Source organism: Bactrocera dorsalis, unplaced genomic scaffold (assembly GCF_023373825.1).
Source record: "Bactrocera dorsalis isolate Fly_Bdor unplaced genomic scaffold, ASM2337382v1 BdCtg304, whole genome shotgun sequence".
Taxonomy (NCBI): domain Eukaryota; kingdom Metazoa; phylum Arthropoda; class Insecta; order Diptera; family Tephritidae; genus Bactrocera; species Bactrocera dorsalis.
Genome location: NW_026038355.1, coordinates 1,523 through 16,572, shown reverse-complemented (window position 1 = coordinate 16,572; position 15,050 = coordinate 1,523). Strand labels below are relative to the sequence as shown.

Below are 15,050 nucleotides of genomic sequence, written 5' to 3'. Positions count from 1 at the left end.
ATCGGCGGTTTGCACAAATGAGCAGCCTCTTTGGAAGAAAAGGACGCGTGCAAAAATTCAGATCAATATCTCATAAGCTGGGGGCCTAGTTCGCACATATAGAGATAGACTGACAGACGTTACGTCGATCATATAGTATGTATGTACATATGTATATATTTTCTACGGTTTCCGATGTTTTTTTCTGGATGTTACAAACATTACAGCAAACTTAATATATCCTTTTCAATGGTTCAACCAGGCGTATGAGTAACGAAATAGAACAGCTCAGGTTACTCATACGATATGACAACCTTAACACCAAATTACGTTGTTTTCTTTCGATATATAGTTAATATTTATGTACCTGATATGCAAAATATCGTAACAACATTTTCGGAAATTTACAGTGGCATGAATGAAACACGAAATTAAATGGAACATGAGTGGAAAAAAATTTAGATTTGGTTAAAACTGGTTTATATTTGAGCGCAGAACCAGAAAATGTTGGACATATGTTATATTATGGATATAATTTGAAGTAGTGAATCGTAATCAATAATACACTCGATTTCGAATTTTTTGATGTTACGTTATTTTGCATTTCAAGTGACGATATACTTGTACAGGTTGAAAACTGTTTGTCAAATGAAAATGGAAGAGGGGTGGTTGGAAAGCGATCATAATAATAATTTCTTATAAATTTAACATTTACTTAAGTTAGAATTGGAACATACAAATTAATCGTACTCGAATAAGTCGCCAGGTTTGAGTAGCATACGGCACTTTAAGCCTTTTTTAATGTTTCTTATATAATTTACAAATTTTACCTTATTTTCGAAAAAGTTTGAGATTTTCAAGATGATATGGAAATTTAGCTAACTTTCACTAAAATATCTTTTTTCATATCTTCAAGTCAGATAAATTAAATTTCTGAATGAATATTTAATTTTTGGTTTCGTAACACGTTATTATAAGCGGAATATTCTAGCATCTTCGGTATAAAGGCAACGAGAGAGACGAAAATAATTATAATCTGGATAAGAGACTAGCGGGAACCTTAACTGATTTCAAAAAAAATATCATTATATTGAAAGTGGGCGGTATACACCTTTAAAGTGTTTAAAACAGCAGACCAAGTGTTGTAATTATTGTTTTTTTTTTATTAAGCTTTTCCCAGAAATAAATTAACTTACAATTTCAAACCCGAAATATCCGATTAATACGATGCTCAGTTTAAACTATCTTCTATTGTTGTTTTATTATAGCCACTTATCAGCACAGTGCTAACGGATTTAATTTGAAGTACTAAATCTCTGCGCTGAAGTCCAAGGAACTTTTCACTGAAACTGTTAATTGCTTAAATGAAACTTTCACCAATTGACAGCAAAGGAGAATAATTCACTTGTCTTGCCAAAAGCATAATGAAAGTTGCGACGCGGTTGATTGAACGGCAATAGTTCTGGCAAGTACGTTCACTAACATGTACATACATATGAATATAAATCTATGTATATATGTACTAGTATGTGCTCTTGAATACCTTCATATACATACATAGGCGAGTAATGCAAATGAAGGAACGTACAAAAATGTAAACAAACGCGAACTCCCCATATTTTTTGGTATTGTTTTGATTTTTTACCAAACGGTAATCCAAGGCGATTCACTTTATTCCAAAAAAATTGGAGTATTTTGCTTAAGCTACAATTCAGATGAACACCTAAGTTCAACAATAAAAATGCCGTTAGAATGGTTACTGGGAAATTACGATTAGTTTCTGAAAGTCAACAAAATTCATAATCGCCACCACACACACTCGCATGCGCTTACAAAAGCAACCTAAATCACTCAACTTAAGCGTATTCCCACTCATAATAGCGTCCTTTCGAACTCCACTGTGTTTGTTAGTTGATAATTTGCTGCCACCACACGCAATTGTTTATGTTCAGGAGTCATAGTTTATGGAATTTTTCAACAAGCAACAGTGAGAATAGCCAACTAATGGTAATAAGCTAACACGGCAGAATGACTTAATGGGGATTTCCTAAAATTGATATTGTGCAACTATGTGGCGACTTTTTCTCCACTTTCGCTGTAATAAAAAACGAAAATAAACGAAGTTTACGCTTAAATCGACAGGTGAGCTATATGTACATATATATACATGCATATTATATAAATTTATATTTTATCATAGAGAGCATTTATTATGGCCTTTACTCCTCTATTGGGCATCGGTAAATGTAATGCGACTAACAACATTTATAGAAAAGCCAATAGAGGTACATATATGGGGGACAAAAACTAAGTACTGTTTTATTATTGACTTTTTGTGCAAAATAATATACATATGTGTTTTTATTTTTCCATAATAACAAATATTTATTATAATATTTCAAACATTCGCGCCACCTTTTTACGTTTAAAGACGCTAAAATAATAGGAATCGTATACACGTACAATATGCTTAGTAATAGTATTAATATATTGGAAAATCTTTATCTACTTTGTAATGCCAAGCGTAAAGGCCACCAATAAGATCACGTATCGCATGAGATGGAAACTTGTTGCACATGTGTTGAACGGCTATTTGGGAGTCGTTTCCTCTTCGGCAAAGCACAACTATCGGCAACTTTTCGTCAGCTAATTCATTAGCAAATCGTTCTATAAATTTATTGTCTAAAATTTCCTTTAGAGGCACATTAACAGACGATGGCAAACGACAGATTTCAAACTCGTTTTGTGGTCTCACATCAATTAGAAGATGAGGTTGCGATCGCATATCGATATACTGAAACACATCTATACGTTCTTCTGATGGAATCAGTTGAAGCGGTTGATCATCGTCAGAAGCATGCATGCTGCAGAACTGTTCATAGTCGATTAGTTGGGTAATCATTGGATTCTCTGAGCATACTTTGCAATCTCTACTTCTGCCACGTAACTTTATATTTCTAAATATACCATTCATACCATCGAATATCAGTAGTTTTCCTGCAAATGTTTCACCCACACCAGTGGCAACTTTAATTGCTTCTAACGCCTGCATAGAACCAATTACTCCAGTGATAGCACCCATTACACCACCGTCTCCGCAGTTTGTTACGGCATGTGGAGGAGGTGGCACTGGAAAGAGACATCTGTAGCAGGGGCATGTATCTCCATAATGGTAAACAGTTAACTGGCCATCGAATTGCAAAGCACTGCCCGACACCAGAGGCTTATTTAAAAGAACGCATGCATCGTTTAGCAAATAGCGTGTTACAACATTATCTGTACAATCCAAAATCACATCATACTGCTTAATAATATCTAACGCGACTCTGCTGTCCAACATAAGTTTGTGCAAATCTATTCGGCAATTAGGATTAAGTTGCTCCAAAGCACGTTTAGCTGATTCTACTTTCGGTAAACCAATTGTACGCTCTGTGTGTAATGTTTGTCTATGTAAATTGGTCCGATCAACTGTATCGTAGTCAACTAAGCCCAAGCGACCACTTCCGGCAGCAATGAGATACTGCGCAGCTGGACAGCCAAGTCCACCCATTCCTACAATAAGAAATGATGAGTTTATCAGCTTTGTTTGTGCAGTAACGCCAAAACCAGGGAGTATCAGTTGGCGGCTGTAACGCTCTATTTCATCATTTGTTAAATCGTTAATTCTAGGTGTGAAAATACTATTAGCCGATCTTTCGTTGGCCACATTATCTGCCTCATCTGCACGTTGGGCTGCCTGCAAATCTTCAAGTTGGCGTGTTTTATCTGCCAATTTTAGACGGAGACTCCGAATCTCCTCACTTATGTTTGCCAATTCCTTTGAAACATCCTCCGAATCAGCTGCCATTTTATAAAATTAACACTATTTAAAAATTTTCATAAGCACATGGCCAAAACTTTATTATTTATGAGGCAAACCGAGAAAAATTATTTTTTAACTCAGAAAACGTAAATATAGTAAATGATAACAGAGAACGTAAAATACGATATACGTTCTCCGGTCAACCAGAGCTATAATGTTGCCACAGTTTCGTTTTCTTGAAGGTACAGAAACTATTTCATAAATTTACCTTTGGTTATTTAATAATGTCCTTTAATTGTTATTATTTAACAATAGTTTTAAAGAAATAATGTCAAAATTGTTTAAAATTAGCCTTAATCGTTCAAGCTGCACAAAATTTGTACGCAGAAAATTTCGAATTTACGTTCTCCGTATATTTGGTACAGTTCTCTGTAACAGCACAGCGAACAGAGAACGTGTATGAACAGCATAAACACGAATGTCAACATAAAAGAAACGTCAGATTTTACTACACAAACGAATAGACATTTAACAAAAGCAAAAAAGTAAAGCGGCTTGTCTAAAATTTGTGAATAGTTTTGGTGTTTTGTTCAATTTATTGCGATAGTTTCCAGGAATCAAAAAATATTAAAATACGTTCATATAGTTTTTAAATTTATACAAAATATAAATACATCTGATCAAAAAAGTGTACAATATATAAAAAAAAAACCTGTGCGGATAGCGTGAATTAAGCAGCAGTTGCCAAAATGGAGAATATTAAGTCAAATTTTGATAAAATAATGGAAAAATTCAATGATAGTATGACCCATTCAGCGCCAAAAAAACTTAGTTTCGAATATCTAACCGATTCCTTTAATGATTCTGGTACTTGTGAGTAAAACTATATAATTTAAATTTTTGCGATATATGTATTTATAAAAGAGTTCATTACAGTACCCAAGAAACGACGCCACGATAACTCCAATATCAGTTGTGACGATAGCAATGCCTCCGTAAGCAGCATTCCACCAAGTCCTTGGGAAACACGTAGAATTAAAGCTGATCTAATTGAAGCAAAGTCGCGAGTAAGATTGCTTACCTCCATTTATATGTCATGTATACATTTTATAATTCGAATAATTTTGTTTAAATTTTCAATAGATTTCTAAGTTAAAGACTGAAATTGAGCGACAACACAAACTGAGGGCCGAAGTAGAAACGCTCTATGAGAGTAAAGTAACGGAGCTGAAGAAACAATGTGACTTCTCTGCTAATAAAGTTCAGGACGTCGAGAAACACTTGCAAGTTGTGCGCAAACGTGAACATGGCGCCAAACAAGAGCTTTTGCGAACTCAGCGTGAACTAACACAACTAAAACATCGATATGAGGAGGAATTGCATAAACTTCAACGAGATAAATTAGAAATTGAAGATCACTCACGGCAAATGCAAAATAGTATGGAGAATGAATTAAGCGAATACCGCCGACACACAGATAAACTAGAAATGGTAAATATTATACTTACCATATTCAACCAAAATAATAAAAAAAATATTTATTTTTAGGAGTTGCAATTATTAACCGATGAAATGACGAATTTAAAAAGCGTACTCAACGAGTACAAACAACATTCATCGTCTTACGAAACACTCAAAATCGAACATGAAAAAGAACAGCAAGAATTGGAAGTGGCCAACTCACGCATTAAAGAACTGGAGTACCAAATAGCGTCTTATGAAGATTGGAAAGAAATAACAAAGGTAATAATAACAAAAAAGTTGATTTCAAATTATTATAAAATTGGAAATTTTGTTTTATGTTAGAAATCACAAACTCGTTTACTGAGCATACCGGACATGGATAAAGAGCTGGAACGTTTACGCACAAATAATAAAAATCTACAGGAATTGCTTGGTAACAAACTGTTATTAGAGGAGCAAGTGCATGATTTAAAGAATCGTTTAGCACGTGAGGAGGGTGGCCGCAATGAAGCCGTGGCTCTCCAAGTAAAACTCTCACATATGGAACAAGAACTCAAAGACTGGATCAAAGTTGCACAGGACCATTGTCTGCCTAACATGCTGGTCAGCCCGATGGCTCTGCGATCACGAATTGAGCAGTTACTACAAAACGACATAATAATGATAAGCGAAAAACGAAACACGCAATCTGAAACCAAGTCCATCAAATCTGATTTGTTGGATTATAAACAGGTACATAGGAGCGGTTTTACAACTTCCCGTTTTAAAGGTCTACTAACTCAACGAATTTTCTGCTTTTAGAAATGTGAAATATATGTTAAGAACATAGAAGAACTGAACGTGGCGCTGAAAAGGCATAAAAATTTCAAAGAACGCATACAACGCAAATTGTTTTTGGTTTCTAAAGAACGTGATTGCTACAAACAACTGCTGGAAAATTTCGAAAAGGATCTCACGTGTAAGAATCATATTCAATATACCAAATACTAAATTAAATATATTAAAATTTTCCAGTCTCCAACGCCAATCATGCTGTAGATGGTGGCAATGGCGATGTACAATTGCGCTCAAGATTAGATATGCTAGAAAAGACTTTGGTAGGCTACAAAGACATGTGCAGCAATTTGGAAAAAGAGTTGACCAACGCAAAACAACTACCCGTTGCCGATCAGTCTATTGAAAATGTAATCAGCACTGAAACCTATGAACATATAAAGAAAGAATTGGATACGATGAGATTAGAGAATGAGCGTTTGCGACGCCGTAAAGAGGAATTGGAATTAGAGCTGGAACATCGTTGCTTGAAAGGTGACTTTAATGTGGGCAAATTCAAAGTGGTCCACTTGGCGCAAAACCCAGCGGCCGAGGCATACGAAAACTCCAATAATTTAATTGAAAAATTGCAGGCAGAGGTAAATAAAAATAGTCTTTAATTATTATCTACTCTCAGATTAATACTTACAAATGAAATTCAGATCGAACGCTTGAAGCGGCGTAATAAAAAATTAGAGGAAGACAATGAAGTCACACAGGCGCGTATGAATGAGACAACAAACATGACTATTAATATCAAAGAAATGAATCAATTGCGCGCCGAACTTGAAGCTACCAATTCTAAAATGAAGAAGATGAAGGAGTGCTACAAGTCCGCAAGTATGGAATTTCGAGAAGTCTGTTATTTACTCTTTGGCTATCGAGTTGACAGATTGGGACTAAACACAAACTACAAGTGAGTGACGGAAACTTTATGAATGATTCTGAACATAATTTGTTTGCTCTTAATGGATTTTTTATATTTAAATATTTTATAACTAACATTTGTATATTTTTTTCAATTTAGGCTATCGAGTATGTATGCAGAAAGCCCTGATGATTATCTCAACTTCCGCTTGAACGAATCGAATAATGCTTTAGACATGCTTGAGACTCCCTATTCAATTACCCTGAAACCATTTATAGAGAGCCAATTAGTGGGAAATAAATCCTTACCGGCATTTTTGAGTGCTTTAACGCTCGAACTATTCCAACGATCTACCATGACCATGTCGTAAAGCGCTTGCCATTGAACTGCCGTCAAATCAATGTTACCAACTCGCGAACATTTCACACGGAGGAGCCCAAAGTACAAGGCGTCAAACATCAATGATTCAACATAACTTACATACGTACAGACATTTATATATATATAATTATTTTTCGGCAATTTATTTTTGCTATGTAATGCATCTTACGTGTATTTAATAATAATTTGTTTGGCTAAAGCAAAGCTAGATGCTCGTGTGCAAACGTGATATTTGGTTCTCAAAACGAATCATTAAGGTGGATTACCTCCGTAAGATAGTCTAACTTTGCTGCTTTTGCTTCAACTATCTACGAACTTCAACACACAAACACACCGCGAACGGACTAGAGAGGTTTAAATAATTTCCTAGGCAAGCACACAACATTCTGAATTTCACTTGGGGCGCCTATAAACAATCAAAAATCACACTTCCTCTTTTTATCGCGCAAAACAACATTTCAGTTAACATAAAAAAAAAAAACAAAAAAAAAACAGTTTAAAAATAGATATTCGCACGTCATCAGCAGTCAAAAAATGAGAAGCTGTGTGTACATACTTCAAATATAAAGAATTCTTAAAAAACATTGTTTGCTTAGACACTGCATGTTTTTTTACTTACACAAGATCATTAAAATTCAATTAGGTTTGCGCAATCAGTCTCTTATTATACATTTTTGAGGAGGGCAAAAACAACACAAAGTCTTCTAGTTTAATGTTTATCTTCTTTTCTGCAATGATAAGAGCGTGTCGCGAATGCGAAGAATTTTATCGAGCACGTTATGGACCGGCGGCGGCTAACAAAGTAACAATTATACTAATAGTTAAGGGACGGCCACACACAGCCTCTTTATTTCGGCAGCACTTTTGCGTTCGCCTTCGTTTCGTCATTCGATTCTTATTTGCGCCATTGTTGTCCGCACTAGCTTAAAGGAAAATCACAATAACAAAATAATAACAAAGCGACAATAAAAGAAATTGAGTTGACTCAATCTTAGACGACCGACATGAAGGCGTGTGCCAATTACAAACGATTTACATACTTGTTTTTATATACATATGTACGTACATGAATGAGTATAACTAATCTACATTTGTATGTTTATACTCTTGCATGGCAGCATATATGTACATACATGTATACGAGTTTGTGATTTACTTTGAATAACTGCAATGTCAAAGTAAACACAGGAAGATTAAGCCGTTGTATTCAGTAAAACTCTGAATTCAAAAGTATTACCTAGTTTTTTATAATTAATATTGTTTAAGCATTAAATATATTTAATTATTATACGGTACTGTAGAAATACACTAAACAGCCAATATCTTACCAACCTGATCCGGAGTTTTACTAAAAACAGAATCTGGGTTCTCAAACCCATTGGCTGGATCATGAACGCGATCGTAGATTTGCTTGTATATGGCAACGATTACATTGAAAGCTCGCTTGCGTACTGTATTGCGATGCGCGCTGGACATTAGCAACTGCACTTGCGGCAGAAGCAGCATCTCTGGCATTTCCAAGAAAGCATCCATTTTGTTCATGAATATTTTCAAAAGATTTGCCTCAATCTTAGTTTGGTTATTCTGTAGTATGGTGTAGATGGGTCCCAGATTTAAATTGGCTACCAGGGATGATGCTTGTTCCGAAATTAGTGTGTCAATTTGAGCATCTGATTGTGCCTGCAGGCGCTCTACACGCTCGTCCATGTATTCATAAACTGCGAGGGAACTTTGCATGTGATAGAGGCAATTTAATAGGTATACAGCCATGTCAATTGTGGGTAAGTGTGAGGCAGATTCTTGCACGGATTGCAACAAAGGATCGATCACGCAGGATACGATCTTCGTAATATCAGTTTGCCGACCGTCAACCATGGTAGCTACCGATAGTATTTCTTTGAGCATATTTAGTAGCCGGCCGACACTCATTGGTGGTATCAAATCTCGCTGCGGTGGTTCAATGCCCAAGCTGGCGCTAGCTGGTCTTTGTAAGATGCTACGAACTTGATTGGAGAGCGAATTCAAATATATCTCTTCACTAGACTTTTGCAAATCAATTAGCGTTTGTTCGAGTGTTCCACCTTTAACGACCTAAACGAACGTTAAAAAATGGTAATACTAAAAACAAAAAAAATTTGTGTCATAGAATTAACCTGTTTGATAATTTGCTGGTAAAATCGTAGCAGGTTGGAAATCGCAAACAAAACAATGGTGTCCTTTTCTGATGTCAGTATTGTTTCTACACGAACCTTTAAAGGGTGGCATACACCATCGGCTATGTAGGCTAGTGCGGTCTGCGTTTGCTCCGATAAATCTGCAGTTAATGGGAAATATCATTTCATTTTATACACGAAATATATGAATTGCACGATTGTCGCTACCATTTTTATCACACTTTTTTAGCAGCAGCGATAAATTTTCTTTCTCGTTCGGTATCGCCTGATGCAACCAGGCAAACATGTCGCCTATATAACGTTTTGGATCATGGGCATGTAATTCAATAGGCTTTAAACTGCCATTTGCGCCACCTTCGGTCAAAGCTTCGATAAATAGTCGAACCAGCACAGCCCGCCGAACAATAGCGTATTCATCAACTACATATCTGAAAGGCAAAAATAAGTATAACTTTAGTATTATAACCTCTTTTAAAACTTATACTATGTATACTTGAAAAGAACTGGTCGATCTTGAAGTCTGCTCATAGCCTCAACGACTAATGAGCCGATTTCATTATTTTCCAAGTTTCGGCAGTGATTCTGTGTCCATCGATATAGTCGTTCAAAAGCGCCCTCTTGATGTAATGTCATCTCTTCCATAATTTCTAAAGCAGCTGTTTGATAACCACATTGCATTAGAACGCGGCAATCGGCATGAATGCTTTGTACGCGGTTGAGGACAGTGAAAAATTCAGGAACGATTTGTGCATCTTTTGTGGTGCCATATAAGATTTGATGTTCTGGCACAGTTAGTTGGAAGCGCGCTAGAAAAGCTTCTGCTATTTGTTGGTCCACTTGTAGATGTTCGCGTTCAGTTTGCAACGAATTGGTTTGACTAATCAAGTCATGTGTTAACGCTTTAGAAGATTCCAAATTGCATTTCATAGTCTGTACTGATTTAGCCATAGCGTCTAAGTCTTCGCATACTGTGTCAAGGGTATTTTTTACTTCTCGAAAAGCTTGGAGAAAACTTTCATTTATACCAACGGTGCGACGTTCGATTTCACTGCGAAGATTTCGCCTATTTTGTAAAGTGTTTTCAACGAAGAAATTAGAGAGATTGCTCAAAGCATCCAATGTATCCTTTTGACAAAAATTTATATATTTGTATGCGAAGATAGCAATTACTTGACTTACTTACTTTATCGGTTTCCAACCTTGTTTCAAGTATTTTATTTACGCGTCTTTGTATTCTATCCTCATTTTGAGCATCTTCAGTAGAGGTAATCATTATTTACGATATACTTTTATTTTTTTGAAAAATTAAGAACAAAAAATATGTAAAGAAATGCAACGTCAATAAAGTTTTCCACGGGTACCTCTTATTACAGCTGTTACTGATGTTGACTTTTAATTGTGTACATACGCACATTCAAACATATACTGATACGACATATGTATATCCGGAAATATGTACATACGTACATACATGAATATTATGATTTAATTATTATTATAAACATAATATTTAGGAGTTACTCAAAAAAGTAACGTAAACAGATAAAACTATTATTTTAAATGTGCAGTTGTTTTCTTAAATTTAAACATTTTCTTGCTCCGTATAAAAACGTCATAAAGAGTGTTGTTCAGTGAGACTGAAGGGGTTGTTCAGAGCAGGGCAATGTAAATGACCGACATCTGATTTTTTGACAGCTTCATTAGAAAACAAACTTTTTCAACTTAATAATATCAGTAATATTACATTTTAATTTCATTAAAAGTTAAAAATGAGCAAAGCTTTACAAAGCCTAACTGCACAGTACACAGATTCTGAAAATGAGGGTGAAGTGGAGGAAGAAAGTCCAGATTCATCAAATTCGCAAGCATCTCAGGTAAAACCCGAAACTCGCTCTATATAAAATTTGTGTATATTTTATCTTAATTTTTCACATCTTATAGGTTATTATTCCAAAACAACCGAGTCCAAAGGAAGAAAAAATAATAATAGAAAAGTCGCCTAAACAGAAAGAAAATAAACGCAGAAAACGTAAGAAGTCGGTGCGGCGATTAGTTAGTTATCAGGATGACACAGTAATATCGGATGATGATGAAGAGGAAAGTACATCATCAGAATCAAGTAATCCCTCAGAAGACGAAGGTGAAAACGATGAAACTAGCTCGCATAGTAATGCACAAACATCAAGAGATACCACAAACAGTGTACAAATGGAAGTTGACGAAAATAATGATTTGGTCAATGACACAAAATCACCAAAAAAAGTTGACAAACTGAGTAAATATGCCCATTATGGATTTTCGTTACCTCCTGAGCCCAAAGGAAAGCCTTCAGTTGAATTAGTTGATAAAATAAAGCATTTATATGACAAGATGGAAACAACCAATATGGACATGAATCGTGTTATACAGGGACGCAAGGAATTTCGTAATCCGAGCATATATGAAAAACTGATACAATATTGCGACATAAATGAGTTTGGTACAAATTATCCACCTGAAATTTATGATCCATTACAATGGGGTCCAGAAAGTTACTATGAGGAATTGGCCCGTATTCAAAAAAATGGAATGCTCAAACGACAAAAGGAACGTAAGGACACAGATAAAATAGAACAAGCGACGGCGTTAGCTAGAAAAGTCGAAGAGGAAGCTAAGAGACGGTAAATATATAATAAGAAATTTAACAAAATTATATTAATGATATGATTAAATGATTTTTAGAAAATCAAAGTGGGATCAACCAGCAGCATCCGTTAAACCTATTCCGCCAACACTAACCACCACAGTTACTGGAACGAAAGGTACTGTAATATCGGCGTTTGGTTCCCTACCGAAGAAACCAGCAGTTTAAAATAAAACAATAAAAATTAATATTCAGTAAATAAAACTTTATAAATCTTAAACTTTTTAAAATATTTCTAAACTTATTTTGCGAATTTTTACTATGAGAAGGGACAATTTCTGAACAAAGGTCATTTTTTATTTGTATTTTGAAATTATTTAATTTAAATAAATATTTTTCTACTTTCTAACTCAGGGTTAATATAAAATAAGCTCCTTTTCAATTCGCTGCATTGAAAGGAGATTGCCATTACTTCATTAAATTATGATTAATAATTTCGTGTTCATAAAGCACTACAAATCCTCTGGTATAGATGATTGACTAATGCAATTAAGATGTTTAAGGCAAACGATATATTTCAGGTGTCCAGCATAATTATTTGTTTAATCAAATAATGAATTTATCACATAAATTTAGCTGGCTAATTTTCCAATTTGAAAAAAGTGGTAACAACGAAATAATTAGTTTGTTGGCAGCACTGCATGCCTTCGTTTGCGGCGAAACAAAGCGAGAATAATTTGGTTGTCGGTTGTTGAGCTGCTTTGCTTAATATTTTCTTTTCTATTTAAAATTTATTATTTTTGATTGGATTTAGTAAAGTTTTCGCGTTTAATTTTATACCATTCTACACGGTTGCTCGTGCTTTGTAGTTTGTTTCGACTAAACAAATTGCATTTATCAAATACAATCGTAAAAAAGTTCGGATACAAATGTGAGGTGAAATAATTGCGAAGTGAAAAGAATTTGCCATTACGGGTTTAGAAAGGAGGCTGGGGTGTGCAAGTAAACTAAAAAAATTTAATATTCTGGTAGTCTGTAAACTTATAGGCTGTAATTTGCATCTACAAACTAGGGATACATTTACTGTCAGTACTGCACGAAGCCTCGATAAATGTATGGTCATTAAAATTGTGTGAAACTTGCAATAACTTAAATGTACCATTTATGCATTCAATTCAATATCTATTTTTTGGTGCGAAGTTAATAGCTTGTGAAAACCACACACTGCAGGTGTCTTGTTATAACAGTGTTCAAAAGGTAATTCTAAATTGCACATGCTTTCAATACCTACCAGTAAACATATGTAGATAATAAACAAAAATAAAATGTGTAAGATGTTTACATCGTGCTGCTTCAATTTTAACAAATGTTTAGAGTAGTTTATTTGGTAGAAATTAAATCTTGAGTATTAATAATAAAAAGAATTATAAATGAATTTACCGTTACATGTAAATTTTACAATTGCGTCAGTTTTTTGTTTACCTATTTGTTTTTTCAATTTCTTAATGGAGTGGTGCGTTAGATATCCAAAGTTGTATATATATGGATACATTTATATACATACATATATTACTTAAACGCTTATCCCATTGTCCATTGAACATATATACATCATCTCTTATTGCAATGGTTTTTATTGCCATCGCATTGCATATTTCATCATTTCAATTAAAACCTCATGCAATGCAAAATGCAATTTGCATCAATTACCAAAACTCGAATTCGCAATTGTTTCGCTATATACTTTGAGGTAGAATATATGGTAGTATGCTGTTCAAGAAAAATGAATTAAACAAATCTAGGGATATTTTTTTTTGATAAAAACATACACATTTTATTACTTCCAATTAAAATATATCTAATAATTTATAAAAATATTTTTATTTTAATTCCAGCTTCCTCTCGGGCCTACGAATGAAACGTATAAACTAGTCAAAGTGTTTATGAAATTTAAAGATTGTGAAATTCCGAAATTGCTTACTATTTTGTCTTAACCATGAAATATGATCATGAGCTTTAAATAAATTATAAATATTGACAACTATTAATAAATAATTAAGCAACGAATTTAATAAGTTTTCAGTGTCCAAAAAATTAACTTAAGGCATTTTTGATATCTGAAAGCGCATATCATTTTAATAATCTTATTTAATCTTTTGTTTCGCAGTTTATATAAACAGTGTTCTCATTGCTTTAGTGTTGCAAGTTGTAGCAAATTTCAACATTTAAAAAAAAAGAAAGCAAATTATAATACAGATAATCCACAAAGAAACGTTTTCACATCATTCGAAGTCGATTGATACCATGGCGGATTCATATTATCAGGTAAGTAAGTGGTTAAAGCGATCATGTTACGTAAAAGAAAGTTATTTACTTAGTTTTCTTACATATTCAATTTGTAAAGATAACACAGACACTATCAACAGTTTTGTTTCTCCATCCACAATACCAAAGCTGCTATCAGATACGGACCGGGTTATGTTGGTTTCCTTTGCCGTCTTAGCGATTACGATGTATACATATGTACATACTAATTAGTGTTTTTTGCACCTTTGTTCTTAATATGTGCCATTTCAAACCCTAAAACTTCCCTTGTTTTATAAGGAAAGTGTAAATATTTACTCTGAGAGACACTAATTTTAAAGAAATCACAAACAAAACAACAGATTAACTAAAGAATTCATCTCGAAATAGGGAAACATACTCGAAAATGAATTGGTTGTGTGCGTACTTTTTATAGCTAATGGTAATTTTTGCAATTAACTTTAAATATTTGTTTATACGTTGTCAATGTATTTAAATTCTACTTATGCCAATTGTATTCTAATAATGGTGAATTAGCAGTTTAAAACAACCATGAAATATTGATGACTTGACAAACCCAGGCCAGAAAAAAATCTTAATTCGTTAAAATAGGTTTCAAGGCAAGCGTTTTCTTAAATTTCT

The 15,050-nt window shown here is 34.2% G+C and overlaps 4 protein-coding genes across 4 annotated transcripts; 2 read left to right on the top strand and 2 right to left on the bottom strand.

The window, feature by feature from the left end:
• Nucleotides 1–2,337: 2,337 nt before the first annotated feature.
• On the bottom strand, nucleotides 2,338–3,959 carry LOC105230510 (adenylyltransferase and sulfurtransferase MOCS3-2). The gene has a single exon (XM_011211298.4). It carries the CDS (start codon nucleotides 3,824–3,826, stop codon nucleotides 2,462–2,464), a length of 1,365 nt encoding a protein of 454 aa, XP_011209600.2. The 5' UTR covers nucleotides 3,827–3,959; the 3' UTR covers nucleotides 2,338–2,461.
• Nucleotides 3,960–4,313: 354 nt separating this feature from the next.
• LOC105230513 (mitotic spindle assembly checkpoint protein MAD1) lies at nucleotides 4,314–7,906 on the top strand. The gene is made up of 9 exons (XM_011211301.4): nucleotides 4,314–4,654; nucleotides 4,718–4,848; nucleotides 4,925–5,272; nucleotides 5,330–5,524; nucleotides 5,588–5,977; nucleotides 6,047–6,203; nucleotides 6,260–6,657; nucleotides 6,721–6,974; nucleotides 7,086–7,906. The coding sequence occupies exons 1-9, from the start codon at nucleotides 4,531–4,533 to the stop codon at nucleotides 7,294–7,296; spliced, it is 2,208 nt and encodes a 735-aa protein (XP_011209603.1). The 5' UTR covers nucleotides 4,314–4,530; the 3' UTR covers nucleotides 7,297–7,906.
• Nucleotides 7,907–8,500: 594 nt separating this feature from the next.
• Nucleotides 8,501–10,917, bottom strand: LOC105230512 (conserved oligomeric Golgi complex subunit 6; the record flags this gene model as incomplete). The annotated part of the gene is given in 6 exon segments (XM_029552122.2): nucleotides 8,501–9,398; nucleotides 9,461–9,621; nucleotides 9,689–9,909; nucleotides 9,975–10,606; nucleotides 10,665–10,767; nucleotides 10,843–10,917. Coding segments are annotated over 5 exon segments (1,887 nt in total). The 3' UTR covers nucleotides 8,501–8,615.
• Nucleotides 10,918–11,161: 244 nt separating this feature from the next.
• Nucleotides 11,162–12,384, top strand: LOC105230514 (SAP30-binding protein). The gene is made up of 3 exons (XM_011211302.4): nucleotides 11,162–11,355; nucleotides 11,423–12,141; nucleotides 12,203–12,384. Exons 1-3 carry the CDS (start codon nucleotides 11,251–11,253, stop codon nucleotides 12,330–12,332), a joined length of 954 nt encoding a protein of 317 aa, XP_011209604.2. The 5' UTR covers nucleotides 11,162–11,250; the 3' UTR covers nucleotides 12,333–12,384.
• The last annotated feature ends 2,666 nt before the right edge of the window (nucleotides 12,385–15,050 follow it).